The 16,014-nt window shown below is 42.4% G+C and overlaps 1 protein-coding gene across 2 annotated transcripts in view; it reads left to right on the top strand.

Annotated features, from left to right (window-relative positions):
- Positions 1–16,014, top strand: part of Grpr (gastrin releasing peptide receptor) — a 290,008-nt gene that overhangs the window by 257,334 nt on the left and 16,660 nt on the right. Inside the window, exon 1 of one of the 2 annotated variants that reach the window (XM_010643628.2) lies at positions 1,887–2,683. The exons of the other annotated variant lie outside the window; for it this stretch is intronic. Coding sequence (XP_010641930.1) covers positions 2,271–2,683 — 413 coding nt within the window. The 5' untranslated portion in view covers positions 1,887–2,270. Of the gene's footprint in view, positions 1–1,886; positions 2,684–16,014 lie in introns of those variants that run through there. 2 annotated transcript variants of the gene reach the window in all.

Genomic DNA, 16,014 nt, shown 5'->3' on the forward strand with positions numbered 1-16,014 from the left:
TTTTGGGACTTGAAGCCATCCGCTGGCTCAGTGCCCTGCCTTTCCCTTATGCCTGTATTTAGGCATGTACTATTTTCTCTATTCAAAAGGCCCTGCTAAACTTTTACTCAGCCTTTACGATCAAGTACCACCCTTTCTGAAGCAAAGGTAGTTGCATTACTCTAGAAAGGACACAGGGTCTGAAGAGCTGCAAGTATACATGTCTTCATGTGATTTTTCTCAGCCTCTTACACAGTGCCTCGCAACTTTTGATTCTCTATAAATTTCTCTCGAGTGAATAGAGGACTTGCTGATTCCCTCATACAAAGAGGACCCCTTTCCTGTCATCTAAAAATCAATCACCCTTCTGACCATTTCCAAAGTAAATCTTTCCTCCTTAATCCCCAAATAATAGTCACAATAAGAGTAATAAGTAGCTACTATTAACTGAGTACTTACTGTGGGCCAAATACTATTTACTTTTAACAAGGGTCATTTTATTTAATTTTAACACATTGTCCCCACTGTACAGATACACAACCTGAGTCTTAAGACCCTCAGGAACTTGCCCAGGTAATAGAAGAGGGAGCTGGGATGGATGAAAACCCATGGATGGCATCATTAAGGGATGCTGACAGCCTCGAATGGACACCACCAGGCTTGTGGTCACTGACTCCTTACCAGTGGTGCTAAATTCCCCCTGAGAAGAGCTTCTACCTCCGGGCAAGCAGCATACGGCTTCTTCCTGCTGCAGAAGATGGAGCCTTCCTTATTTACCAAAAGAGCATGGTGGCCACGTTGGTACTGCATCCGCCCTGGAAATGTCCATGGCAACACACTTGGGGGCCTTTCTGGGGGTCTCTGGCCTGGGAGCCAGTACAAGTCTCTATTCTTCATGGGTCCTGTGAAAGAAGGCCTTTGATAGCAGCGTTAGTGGTAACTGGCTTTCTGCAGTGTGCCTGGAAGAGCCTGTTGCCCGTAAGTCTTGAAGAGGCTGTTGGCTAAAGCACTTATAGTACTTCCTGATGAAGTCTTTCCTAACACTTCTTCAGCTCTAAGTTATTTCTTTCCACCAGCCCCTCAGTTCCTTCGGAGCACCTGAAACTCTTGCAGTCCTTTATTTCCCATTCAAGGCGAAGGGGAAATTTGCTGTGAAATGTTGCAAGCATTCAATAAAAAATTGCAAATAGCTACACCAAAATGCCAATTCAAGTTATTTTTCAATGAGGTGAGAAAAGACCCATTTTCCCAGAAAAGAGTATTGATCTTTATGAGTTAAACTATATACTAGCGGCCGCTCTGGAAAGGAAACAGGAAGGGCTTGGAAAACCCCAGGGTAGAGCCCGGGGGGGGCGTGGCGTTTCTGGTTTTCCTGGATGCTCCCTGCTGAAGGTTTGAGGGGCTAGACGTGTGCCTACGTTCTCAGCAGCAGCCCTGCTCTGAGAAGCCGGAGTGAGACAGCTACACACGGACACCTGGTGCATCTGTGTGCTCTGAATTCGGACAGACCTTTTACAGCAGCCCCACGCGTGCGGTTCTAATGTATTAGAAAAGATGAGAAAATGGTGTGTGCGTTCCATCTGCGTCCGTGGAGATGCTGTCAGAAGCACGCCCAGGGTCCTCTGTAGTGCTAGCAGCGTTTATTAAATACCTCCCCTATGTCCCGCGTGTTGAAAAGAGAAGTCCAAAGGCTTTGCAAAGCAGTCTGCGGGTCGCTTCTCCCTTGGAGAAGGCAGGCGGCTGGGCAGTGATTGCAGTGTCCAGCAGGGGGCTGGCATTCGCTGTGTAGCCTCAGCTCGGCGGAGCGGCAGTTTGCTGGTGGAGCCGATGACGCGCATAGCACCCTGCCTATAAGATTCGAGGTTTGCTCAGTGCAGTTCTTTCTACCCACTTTAAACCTTCAGGTTCTAAATATCAGGGAAGACAGGGAATGCTGTGTGAAAATAGCCAAAAGTTCTCAGTAAACTGCAGCCAGCGGGGACTCAGACCAGGACAAAGGTAGAAAGAGCTGGCAGAGTGAGTTTCATTAGAAGCCTTTCTTTGGACTGAGTCTTTGTTGTTAATTTACTGGAGTTATGGACTGAACTGACTGTGTGAAAGCCACAGCAGCACTAGCATCACAATAGTGACAAAGAGTTTCGACTATCACCGTGTATATGGGTTCAGAGTAGTTTTGGTTAAAGAGGATAGAGAGCTCAGCATAGCCATCACCTGCGTCTTCATCTAACTGCAGAATCAAAAGTTAAGAAACAGCATCTCCGGGGCACTTGGAGGGGAGGAGAAGGTTAGAGATGGATCCAAGCAATTGTTTCCTTCTGAAATTGGAAGGGGAACATTTCACGTACTGCAACACCTCCAATGGCAGTTTGGATCTCCCCCAGAGCGACGACTGGCTCCACCCGGGCATCCTCTATGTCATCCCTGTGATATATGGGGTCATCATCCTGATAGGCCTCGTTGGCAACATCACCCTGATCAAGATCTTCTGCACAGTCAAGTCCATGCGAAATGTGCCGAACCTGTTCATCTCCAGTCTGGCTTTGGGAGACTTGCTCCTCCTGGTGACGTGCGCTCCTGTGGATGCCAGCAGGTACCTGGCCGACAGATGGCTATTTGGCAGGATGGGCTGCAAGCTGATCCCCTTTGTCCAGCTTACCTCAGTGGGGGTCTCTGTCTTCACACTCACGGCGCTGTCCGCTGACAGGTAAGCGCTGGCCGAAGTTACCTGCTCTCCCGGGGGTGATGGAGGCCTCAGGCAATGAACATGTTGCGCCACTGTGACCCATAGGGCTGTGGGTACAAAAGCAAGTTTTATTCCAACTCGGATCCCCTTCCAGCCATGTTTCTGTTCTGGGAATCATTAACTGAGTTTGACATATTGGTTCTAGAAAGAAAAGTGAGTGAATGATGGAGACAGAAGGAGACAAATGAGGGGGAAAATCTCTGAGTGGAAGATGGAGGTACATTTTCCCAACTTCTCCCTCCCTGCAGAATTAATTGACCATCACACTTCATAGCTTCCAGCTCAGGAAAATGTCTCTTAGAAGTAATTCAAACCCTTTAGAGAGCACAGAAGTCTCACTGCTCACCTCGAAAATACTCTTTCAGAAATAACCCAGAGGAGAAAATAAGCCTCATTTCTTTGAAATTTATTTTCCTCAGACAGTTTAACTTTTCTCACAGCTGATTTTGTGGGTGGCTGCTTGTGACTGAAGAGTTGTGTGCTCTGTTTTCTAGGTCTCTCTTAAGTGTTTTATTTTCCCCCACTGTGGAGAATACTCCATGCAAACTTCACATTTAATTTTCATATCTTTATTGACATCCTTCTACATATAATATCTTTGGGGGCTGGCGGGGGGGGGCGAGGGGGAAGGAGTCCAGTATAGAGCTTTGTTCTGGGGAAAATATGTGTATCTGTGAACTGCATTACTTATGTGAATGCATTGCCTAAAATGTTGCATTTATTCATTCTTAAAAATTTTTTTGCACTCTTCAACGTTTATCAGACGTTTATCTTGTAATAAAACACTGTGCTTGAATTAACAAGTTGGTAAATATCTGCAGGTTGTTCACACAAATTGCCGAACATACCTTATGTATTTCTGGGTTCTAAACATCGGACATAGTAATGATCGGACTTTCAGACACAGCATAATCAAAATGGTCAAAGTAACAAAAATAATTTAGTGAACCAGAGCCCATACATTTTTAATCTCAAAATCAGCTTTATGCTATATCCTAGAGATTCTCAGGACTTGAGAGCATACTGAAAAAGGCACAGAAGCAGCTCTTCAAAGCTTATACTCAGAAGCGAATGTCCCACACTTTAATACATGTGGTGCTGTATTCTCATTTTGTGAAGGAACAAAGAGTTCTCAGGTGAGCCGACCTTGCAGAGTAATGGACAAATAAAGATAGTGGTATCAGTATTTGTAGAGTTGTGTTTATGCTCAGCTGCCTGAGGTGCACTGCTCTGCACTCATAACACTTTCAAAGACTGAAAAGTAGTGGCCCAGAGGTGAGGGTACTGCACCGCAGGGCAGGGCTTATGTGCTCCCTCCCCTGGCCTTCCGCACATTTGGCTACTAGGCTCAAGCGACCTCACGCAGTTTCGGTGTGGATTCGGGGCGGCAGACTTTGGAACTTGGCAGAAGCTCTGTGGCTAGTTACCAATGGCCGAGTGCACTTCAGGATGAGGGTAATTTTCTTGCTGGGAAGGCGAGATTTCAGCTTCCGGGTTGATGAATGCAGTGGTGCAGATGGTGTTTACTGTCTTCTTGGGGAGGGAAACAGAGAGGAAAGTGAGGGCATGGAATGTAAAGATGCAGCTGCAGGGACCTCTTCCCCAGAGTTTCAAAGCAGACCCAGCAGCTCACCATCAGCAGAAAGGCAGAGCTCTTGCTAAAGCTGGCTTGCACACACTGGCAGCTGCAGTGCGTCCTCAGTAGGTTTAGAGTTACCATGTGTCCTTCTCAAGTTGAGAAATCACTATGCGCTCCTGTATAACTGACTTCTTGTGTTTTGTTATGGCTTTAAAAAGCTGATGGTCTCCTGAGTTCCAGGCAGAGCATCTAACTGATTTCAACTAGAGTGGCATCAGCTAGTTAAGAACATAAGACTATACTTTTCTATTTATCTCATTTTTTTAAAGCCACGGGGCTCTTATAGCAACCTTATGGGTTTGCCTGTGCAAGGACGTATTTTATACATTTTCTTCTAAACCAGGGGTAATCTATATACTCAGTAAACTGAACAAGTTGAGCCAGCTCAATATATTGTCACATATATCTATATAACTGTATCCTCACTACCCACTTGAGATACAGAACAGTTCCAACACCCCAGAATTTCTCTTATGCTCCTTCCTAGTTAACACTCCCACAGAGAGGCAGTTCTGATTTCAGTCACCAGCAAATATTTATGCTGATTCTTTAATCATACATAAGTGGAATCATACAGTGATTACTCCATGTCTGTCTTCTGATGCTTATTGTTTCTGTGCTGTTCGTCCATCTTGGTGCACATAAACAGTGGTTTACTTTTTGAGTTGTGTACAGTGTTATATGAACACACTGCAGTATATTTATCCATTCCAGTACTGATGGACACTGGGTTATTTCCGGTTTGAGGTTGATAATAACCTTTCTGGATGTATATATCTTTGGGGGAATATAAGAGTTTATTTCTTTGGGGGTATATGTCCAAGTATGGAATACTGGGTCAGGGGGGCATAGATTTGGCAAATAGTACCAGTTTTCCAAAGCGGTATTTGCTATTTGATTGGCTGATAAAAAGATAAGTTAAAAAACCCTCCAAACTAGATGATCATCAGAATCCTAGGGGAACTTTAAAACCATACAGCTTCTTAGGCTCCTTCCTAAATTTCCTGAATCAGGGTTTCTGAGGTGTGACGGGGACCCATCGTGACAATCATCCATCCATGCCCTCCCCAGGCGACCTCCCTTCTTCAGTCCCCTCCCTCTCCAGGCGAACTTGAGGCTATGTCAACATGAAAAGAGTAACATTCTAGAAAAGTGTGTACCACTGTTGCTGTGGCAAAGGGAGACTCGCAGGCAGCCCCAGGAGCAGGAATTCTGGGCTTAGCCCAGCTGACCAGTTGCAGGTTTATATTCCTGGCCTTCAGGGTTGGTTCCCGTCCTCATTCTCACACACGGAGGTCCCCATACACGGTGGCTCTGCTGACCTGTTCCTGTCCCGCCGCTCTCCAGCATGCTTCCTCATCCCCTGTGGTGTTTGGCCTTGAATGGATATCAGTGCACCCGCCTGGTAGACATTTTCTGTCACTACTGGCCTCAAGGGAATTGGACTGAGCCACTTAACCCTATGGCCTTAACCTAGTCATCTATAAAATGAGGTGACATTTGATCTAGATTAGTTCTCGGAAACCTCCAACTTCGAAAATCTTGTGATTTTTTTTTACCTGCCATTTCTCCTCATTCAGAATCTGACACAAGCCTCCTCCTCAAAGACCTAAGCTGAATCATTCAAGCCCAAATTTCCTGGTCCTTTTCTAAACGGGAGATTTATTATCTGAGACATGAATAGTCTTGTGACATCTTTTATCTTGCTTTTTTGAATCGTTTCACTTGTCTTTTCTAAATTTTCTAAAAATTCATAATGTATTCATTGCTTAGTGATTAAGTAGATTACTAAGAATGAGAAGAGTAGAGATTTGATATACTTTAGTATAAAATCCAGTTTCCTGGTGACGCAGCCACGTGTGAAATGCTGCATGCCACGTGAGCTCAATGGCTACTCCACTGGCTACACAGTGGCAGAATGGTCCCATCCCTGTAGCAGGCTCTGTTGGGTAGTACAGAAGAGATCACTCTCCTGGGTTCCAGGCCTGTGTCTCTCTCTCTGGCAGCCCCCCCATCAGAATTTCCTCCGATCTCAGCACCTCCCAGCTGCTCAGGCTGTACCTGTCTGTGAAACACCTTCGGCTAGATACTCACAAAGAGGGAAGAAATCCTGCAGCCCAATACCATCACAGGCGTGGAGAATTTAGGTACCCCATTGGTCAGGTTTTGAAACTTTCTGAAAAATACATGAGAAGGGGTCCACTTATCAGGGCCTGCACTATGAACTTTGTTTTGTTGTGCTTTTCTTGAGACAGGGTTTCACTGTGTAGCCCAAGCTGGTCTCAAATTTGCAGCAATCCTCCTGCTTCAGCCTCCCGAGTGTGGGGATTACAGGTGTGCACCATCACACCAGCGTTGTATTATGACCTTTCCATCCTCTAGGCCCTCTTCCATCTACAAGTATATCTTTAGGTTTTCCTGTCCTAAGACTCACAAGAACAAACACTGCTCTGCCCAAGCTCCTGTCACCGCCTCCCACATGTGCCCTCGCTCCTCCCCTCCCTGATGGCTGGGCCCCGTCCCCTCCATCTCCTCAGGTCTTCTGAGCCCTGCAAGGCACAGTTCAAGTCCCTCCTCTTTTACAAAGCATTCTCTAGTCATTTGCTTTCATTGATTTTTCCCTTTCTCAAGATGTTTTTGCCTGTATTATCCATTACCAAATCTACCTCGCTTTGTACTATGGCGTCACTTTACAGATTTCCTTTTTAATCACATGAGAAGCTCTATGGAGTCTGTTTTCTACGAAACCCAGGGCCACCCTACTTCTAATAAGACTATGGTAACTGTTCTAAAAATTCTTCTTCATTATTGGTGGGAGTGTAAACTGGTACACCCACTATGGAAATTCCTCAAAAGAAAAAGAAATCTAAAAATAGAAGTCCCATTTGACCCAGCCATGCCCCTTCTAGTTATCTTTCCAAGAAAGCTAAAGACATCACAACCACAGTGATGTATGCACACCCATGTTTAGAGCAGCGCGACTCATAATAGCTAAATATGCCTATCAACGGGTGAATGGACAAAGAAAATGTGATGTCTACACACAGTGAAATACTACGCCATAAAGAAGGATAAACTTGAGGCATTTGTAGGAAAATGGATGCACCTTGAGACTATAATGTGAAGTGAAATAAATCAGACACATAAGCTTAAATATCACATGGTTTTTCTTATATGAGAAACTCAATATATAAATAAATTCCAAAATAAAAGACAGATAATAAGAAAAAATAGAGAGCAAAAAGAAGTTGTTGTAATCCCGCTGGCCAATGTATCCAACAGTGTACCTTGATTTAACATAATTGTCTTATGTGTTTTATATGTTTTTTTGTCTATTAGTCTGGTTTTAATCTGTATGTGTGATAATTAACTTTTTAAGGACTTGTAAAATAAATAAATGAAGCCGATGCCGGCAAAAAGAGGGAGGGAAAAGAAGGGTAGGGGAAAAAAAAAGAATTGAGATGTGTTATGTACATGTACCAGTTCCCCACAATGAGTGCAATCAGTATGTAGCGCAATCAAGTACTAATAAAATTTTTAAAAGGTATAATAACTACAGCTAGATTGGTATTTGAGCTGAGACAAAATAATAAAAACTCAGCAGCTAGAAGTAGAAGTCATCTTAAAGTTAAAACCCTTATTTGTCAGAAACCAAGAGAGGTGATTGGATTTAACCTTCACAACAAAATCGGAGTCAACCCAAAACCCTATTCCCCTCATTCCAGTTCCTTCAGGTAAACTGGAAACTTCAGAAACCATCAGACCACGGAGTCTGATTCCATTTTGCTTCTCTGGCTAGTGGGACTACACACGCCAAACGCTCTGAAAGACATTACCCTGAGGGGTTGCAGGGTGGGCCCTTGGGAGGGATCACCCTCGTGATCTCAAAGGTTCTTCTACTGTATACCCGGCTTCCCTGATTTCAAAGAGGTTGACTCCTTTTTCAGAAAAGAAGTCTTAATTTCTTATAAAGCATCCTTCCTAAAAGTCCCTCAGTTGGAGCAGTTTCCATGAGTCCCTAACTTCTCTAGAGTCTGTTTTCTGAGGCATTGGCTGCTTTTTCTGGAAGAAAAGTAGCCCAGCTCATGTCTGCACACAGCAACGGGACTTTCACAGCTTCTTGCAGGTTCTGGGAGTGATCAAAGGGCCGGAGCGGTGGAGGTGCTGCTTACCACCCGGGCTCTCAGCTGGAGCACTAGCCCGTGGAAGGGAAGAAGGGCAGCCTCGAACTTTGATCTCTTCTCTCACACGTTATCTTTTCAAGTGTCAGGCTTTTATGTGATTAATGAAGCATCATTTCTCGTAACTTAGTATGCAGGGAGGCACAAAAAACACAAACTTGGTCCTGAATCAGGCAGCATAGACTGAAAGGGCTCCCTGGTGAGGTTTTTTGAACTGCGCCTGTCAATAACATCCTTTAAAAATAGACTAAATTTGCATTCTTGCACTTATAAATCCTCCCGGTGTGTGGGGTTGCATAAATTCTCTCTTAATTAAAACACATGTTTTTCAGAATAAAATAATTTATTCTCCCATTCCTCTTTTTAAAAGTTTACCTCCCAGTGACAGGACAAGGGGCTTTGAAGAGGTTCATTTTACACATAAGAGGTCTTCCTTGCCACTCAGTCCAGCAGAATGACCAACATTATCCCTTCAGCCAGCTTCTTTTTTTTAGATTTACTGAGGTGTAGTTCACATACCATAAATCCTTAGTTGTGCATTTCTATGAATTTTGGCACACTCATACAATCACATTCCCACCACAATCAAGGCAGAGAAACATTTCCAGCACCCACCCAAACTTTTCCCATGTCTCTGCTTCTGTCTCCTTCCTCCACACCCTGTTCCTGAGAGCCACTGATCTTTCCAGAACGTCACATGGATGACATCATGAAGTAGGAAACTATTTGAGTCTGGCTTCTTTCAACACATGTTGATACATGTGTAAGTAATCCACTACTTTTCCTTGTGCAGTAGTATTCCATTGTGTGGATATACCACAGTTTGTTTATTCACTCTCTGCCTAATGGGCATTAGGCTTGTTTTCAGTTTTGGGTGATTATGAATAAATTGAGTGGAAGTATTTTTTTATATGGGCCTATGTCATCCTTTCTCTTGAGTAAGTATCCAGAGTTATTTTCTTGAAAATTATTTTGTTCAGTTTTTTACTGTCTGTTATCTACCATTGGATATAGAAGCTTCAAAAAAGTGGGAGGTTATCTTATTCATATACACATTTGGTTTTCCAAGACAAGATCTCACTGTGTAGTTCAGCCTGCCCTTGTACTTATTATGTAGCCCAGGCTGGCCTCAAACTCACAGTGATCCTCCTGCCTCAGCCTCCTGAGTACTGGGATTACAGGCATACATCACCATGCCTGGATCTCATTAATATAGTTTCTGACATTAGAACAGTTTGTAACTTGTACTGGGTGCTATAAACCATTCTCGAATAGATAAATGGATGTATGCATGAAAACAGAAATAAAGGAATGAACAAATTCTGGTAGACCCTAATGGTTCGATCTGGAGTACTAGATTTTGGTCTGTGAATTGTTTATTTCCTTTGATGATTAACAGAGTGACAGTAGGAAGACAATGAGTTCAACTGTAGATGACAAGCGGTCATCTAGGTTTTACGGAGCCTGTGCGAGAGGGGTGGTCAAGAAAAAAATTAAGAATAAAAATTAGTCAAGGATATGAATGTTTTCAATAATGGAGAAATTACACATTATATTTATAAATCTCAATACATTATAAATGTAAATAAGTGGATATATTCCACAACATCACAAAATCTAGAAAGTATGATTTGGTAATATTCAGTTACTTTTCTTTTTTTCTCTTTGGCATGGGAGGTGGAAACAGAGTGTCATGTGTGCTAGGCAAGCACTCTACCACTGGGCTACATCCCCAGCCCTGGTAAAATTCATTTCTATAGAGAAAGTAGAAGGATAAGTCAATTTTTTAGAATGGTTGAGTAAAATTGGCTTTTTATTAGTTGGAAATTAGAAAAGTTTCTTCCAATTTCATTATTGGTAATGTCACGTCAATGTTTAGGAGTATTATTAAAATTTAGAAGACCACTGTCTTAGTCTTTGTTCTGCTTCAGTAGCAAAATACAATAGACTGGGTAAATTATACGTAATAGAAATATGTTAAGCTCACAGTTCTGGAGGTCAGCTACAAGTTTCTGTCTTATAAACGCAAACTGATAAATTCAGTTCTACTTATATATTTAAATTTAACCTACCAGTTTATTTGATTTTCAGTCTTACCTGTTTTGTAATCATATTTCCTCCCTTGTTACCTTCTTTTACATTCAATAATTTAATTATTCTTTTTCCCTTTCTATGAATTTGTTAATTGTTCAAGTTCTTCTTAGAATCCACTATGAATCAGAACTTTCCTATTTCCTGGATGATGGTTTTCTTAAATCTGTGGCCTGAAGATTTTAGTTAATTTTAGGAAGTATTCAATCTGTACAACTTCTAATATCACTTCTGTTCCCTTTCTTTTCCTTCTTAATAGTATCTGCATATGAATAGAATAACTTCAAGTTCATTTTAAGCTTTTGAAGATTTTTTTCTCCCTTGGTTGTTTTTGCTTTTATTAAGGCAGGTAATTTCACGCTACGGGCAGGCATCTGTCACTGATGACTATTTCAAACACAATTTAATTTTACCATTTTTTCGTGCCCCATAAATCTCTACACCCTTTTCTATATTTCCCATCCATGTTTTCCACTATCCTTCAGTTTGGTCATTTTCAGTCCACTAATCCTCTCTTCAACTATTTCTAGTCTGCACCTGGAGCTTCCACTTAATTCTTATTTTCGGTTATTGTGTATTATAACTCTAGTATTTATATTTGGTTCTATTTTATTAATCAATTTCTCAAATTAGTTCCAATAGATTTTAAAATGTGGAACGTCTAGAAATCTGTTTCTATTTGATGTCATTATTTCCTTTGATTGCTTTTGGCCACTTCATTTTGTCTCCTGGACTACGTGGCAGTTTTGGTTTACATGCCTGCTTTTCCATGTAAAAAACTATAGGTATTTCGAGACCATTGATTTGACTCATTGTGGATCTTGTGAGAGTCGCTCTATTTCTAGTTTTCCTCTGCTGTTAGAATTCACCCCTCTGGGTGCTTGATCTCACGCCCTGGGATGTTGACCTGCCATCCTCTTCCTGCTGAGCCCTGAACCCCACTTCTGTCCCTCTCCATCCTGAAGCTGCTAGCAGATCTGCTCAGCTCTTCCATTTCTCAGCTGCTGATTAAAATTTGGCAATGACTTGAGGGAAGAACGATGCAGAATAGCAGCCTTATCCCTGCGCTTCCTTTCCTCCTCACATCATTATCACCTTGGAATTTCTCTGATGTTTTCAAAGAGCTTTTTCTAACTCTTCATTTCAGGAGATTTGGTCAGCAACAGCTAGTTGCCATTACCAGGAAAGGAATATCTCAAACCACCTCCCTTGAACCCCTGATCTGCTGCCGCTGAGACTCCACACACCCCAGTTCTTTTAAAGAGGAGTCCAGAGCTGCCTGTGCAGAGCTAAGAGATCAGCATTCGGAGTCGCAAACAATCTCAGCAATTTAGAGGCAGAAAAGTGAGCTCTGGCCAACTTCAAAGTGAGAAAGTCAGACGTCTCAGCTGACGGCCGCAGCAGTGGCCTCTGCCAGGGATGTAGGTACATCAAAGTCGCTGGGATCTGCAGCTAGGCCAGGGCTCTGAACCCCAAGAAGCAGGAGCTAGAGCCAATGTTTACTCGTGCAGTGAACTATAATAGCTGGAATTTCATGGAAAAGAAGGAATCAAAATGGTCCTCAGATATTTTTAATTTCACTTTTTCATTTCCTTCCTTCGTTTGTTCATTCCTTCCCTCTTTCCTTTCTCTCTCCCTCCCTTCTTTCCTTTCTCTTGCAATGATGTACCTAGGCCAATTGGCCAGTAGTAGTAGCTAAAGAAAAGGTAGGAAAGCAACAGGGAGAAAGTACAGACAGCCCTCATTTAATGATGGAAACATGGTCCTGTGACCAGTGAATTGGTCGCTAAAATTACAATACTCAGAATAAAGAAACTCCAACTTGACGACTTTGCTTTTATTTGCATAACTCTTCCATGCAATAACTATAATGTATAACAGAACACAAAACCACTATACAGTACAATCAGGAAAAATTACAGTAGTATATAAGCAAAGTGTGCTGTACCAAAAAAAAAGACATAAAGACCCTATGAACAAGATATATAGAGCTATTTTTTTTAAAAAAGGACAGGTCATAGGTATGAACAGCATGCCTCCGTCATAAGTCCAAACAGTGGTTAAAAGGCTGGTCATTAAATGAGGAACATCTGCACCAAATTCGGCGCATAAAGTAATTTATTTTCTAGTGTGAGAAGTACTATGGCAATAACATGTCAGTGTGACTCACTTATTTCTTTATGCTGTCTACATACAAACAGAAGAAATACAGGTCAACTTTAAGCTTCCCAAGATTGTTTCTCTCTTTGCTAGTGGTTGTTTTAATAATCAAGTTAGGCGATGTCGCACCCAGGACAGACCTCTGTTATGAGAAGTACTTTAAACATAGTTTTAAGACAGTAGAAAATTATGGAACAACAATATCATGCTATTTCCCCAAGGAAAATATGAAAAATGCTTTAAAAAATAGTGATAGGAATAGATTTTTAAAACTCTATCATTATCTTTTCTTCCCTGATTTTATTTTTTATTACTAATAAAACACTTTATTATAAACTTCTGCAGAATATAAACTGATTTCGTATCAAGGCTCTTTGAAACTTTTAAAACTATATGTAACAAGCTTATCATTATTATTATGTATTCACTTTCCACTTTCATCTTCTCTTATTTTACATGGTTGACTATATCAAACGAGAGCAGAAAAATTAGAATTTGGTATTATTTCTTTTCTATTGTCAGTAGAGGTGAAATTGAAGGTTAAAATGATGCTTTAAAGAATCTAAGTAGTGCTTGTGGAGGATGAAGATAAGAGTAGTTATTTAGTTTGAAGTATTCTTGTGCTTTTTCAAGCCCTGGGAATCTAAGCCACAGTGGTCAAATGTAAAAGTCACCGCTGATTTGAGGACACAGCAAGCTAGGCTCTCCTTGGTTCCCAGCTCTGAGACGGGTTCTGGGTTCATTTCTTTACGCCTACCTCGGGAACCGATCGAGTTCCTAAGTAGGCGTCCACTGTATTCACTGGTCAGTACGGCGATCACAGCGCTTCCTATGCTGATGTAGTGAGATCTATACTAAGGGGGAAATGGAGACCTCATTGTATCATTCAGTAGGGCTTTTCTTTGCTTCCCCAACCCATGTTACATCTTCGGTGGCCAGGGACTTTTATATTCATAATGCCAAGCTGAGCCTGAAATGCCAAATTAGTACTTAAATGTGTGGATAAATTGACTAATAATGCTGAGCAATGAGTGCTTAATATTGAAAGACCAACAGGGGTCAGTGGCCTGTTGTCTTCACTAGCACAAATTGCTAAATCAAACAGGCAGCGCGAGATGGAAGGCGGGCTCACCTGTGTTGAAAGAAGAACTCAGCAGCTTTGTAGTAGTCAGGCGGAGAACAACAAAACGGCAGCCACGCTCACGTGTTCAGTGCACATAGGCCAGGGCAGGACACACTTTCTCTGGAAAAGAACAGACGACACACGTCAGGCTTTGGGCCCCTGAGGTCTCTGCTGTGAACACTCAAATTTGCGGCCGCAGACACTGTGTAAAGAGATGGGCGTGTCTGTGTTCCAGTCAAACCTGTTTATGGAGGTTGAAGTGACAATTTCGTATCATTTTCACAAGTCACAAAATATTCATTTTCTTTGGATTTTCTCCTAACCATTGAAAATGTAAAATCTCCTATCTCATGGCAGAGGATAAGAGTGCTAAGTGGGTCCTAGTTTGCTGTCCCTGGTGCAGAGATGTGTGCCAGTTTCTGCGGTAGTCTGAGCAGGGAGAGGTTCCTATTTAAATGGTGTAAGCGTAGAAGAATTCATGATCGCTCCAAGTATCCGAGACATGCCTCTTGGGGGATACAGTAAATAAAATCCTTCATCCCCGCCATGCTGTAGGGCTATGAGGCACCGACATGCCATGTACATTAGCTTTCTGGATCCTCAGGAAGCCCTATCACTAGCCCTGTTTTAGATGGTGAAACAGGAAAACAGGGTCAACACAAGGTCTTTCCCAGCATGCCCTGCGCGCTCTGTAATGCTAGCGGTTGTTTAAATGAAGAAAATGAAAGAGTTTTAAATCAAAGCTTAGCTGGGTTGCGACTTCGGTGGGTGGCAGACCTGAAGGCAGGGTCTGTTCTTGCAGATGTACAGACTCTGTGCTCTTCATCACCTCCTGCAAACATTTCACCTCCATGCACCAAGCTGCTTACCCCTAACCTTTCCACCGTAGGTTCAATGAGAGAGCTGCTGTAAAGTTGTAAGGGGGGGGCACTTCCTGTTCCCTGCAGTGATCCTTCTAGACTTGAAACACTTAGAGAAATGGAAAGTATTTTGGGTTGCATGAGATCTTTTGGGCAAAGGCTGAGGAGTTTGGGGTGAGAAGACTTTAGAGTTTGGGTAGGGCTGTGGTAGGGAAAGAAAGGGTCGTCCTAAAGCATCTTGAATCTATTTTCTTACCAGAAAATACACCATCACAGGCCAGGCAAATTGGATAGATATTTCAGGATTGTTCATTTCACTGATTTATTTATGCAATAAATAAAGTAGGCATAAAGTAAACAAGACATAGACATGATTTTTAAGAGATTCATCCTCTTAGGACCCAGAGTGAATCAATCTTCTTTATTTCTGGGTGGGATGGAATGTACAACCAGGTCACTGAGTGTGCTTTTGCATTCATCTGTTCCTCCTGCAGGGCTGTGCAAAATTAGATGCTTAAGGTATGCTTTGTGTTGCCAGGTGTGGAGCTGTCTGGGAGCAGGGGGCTCTTTGCTTCTCTAAGCACTTTAAGCCTGCTGTGTCTCCCTGGAGCTAAGGGCAGGGAGAACCCATGAAAACAGAGCCCCAGGGTTCCTTGAAAGGTTTGGGGGGGCCAACAGGATGGACTTGCTGTAGCCTGCAGAGCACCACCTGCTAACTAAAAGGGTCACAGGCATCTGTGCTTATGTCATGGATCATTGAAACAAGATACAAGGTTAGTGTGGTGGCGCACACCTGTAATCCCAGAGCTCTGGGAGGATGAGGCACGACAAGCACAAGTTCAAAGCCAGCCCGGGCAGCTTAGTGACTTAGCAAGACCCTTTTTCAAAATAAAATTTTAAAATAAAAGTGAAAATAAAAATGGCCCTGGGATGTAGCTCACTGCATAGGCTCTGAGTTCTATCCCCAGTACTGGGGAAAACAAACAAAATTGTATACTCTCAATTCTGTACAAAAAGTGAGGGAAAAACTGGAAAGAAATATATCAAAATATCACATGCAAGACTTATGCATAGTTTTTCATTTTAGAATTATCTACTGCCTAAATTTTTACAATGAGCTCTTTGTACTTCTATAATATTCTCTTTTAAAAAAAAAAAAGACAGGGTCTCTATGTAGGGTCTAGATTGGCCCTGAACGTACTATGTAGGACAGGTTGGCTTAGAATTTACTGCGATTC

The sequence above is a fragment of the Fukomys damarensis genome, unplaced genomic scaffold, assembly GCF_012274545.1.
Source record: "Fukomys damarensis isolate Sample0158 unplaced genomic scaffold, DMR_v1.0_HiC HiC_scaffold_39, whole genome shotgun sequence".
Classification (NCBI taxonomy): domain Eukaryota; kingdom Metazoa; phylum Chordata; class Mammalia; order Rodentia; family Bathyergidae; genus Fukomys; species Fukomys damarensis.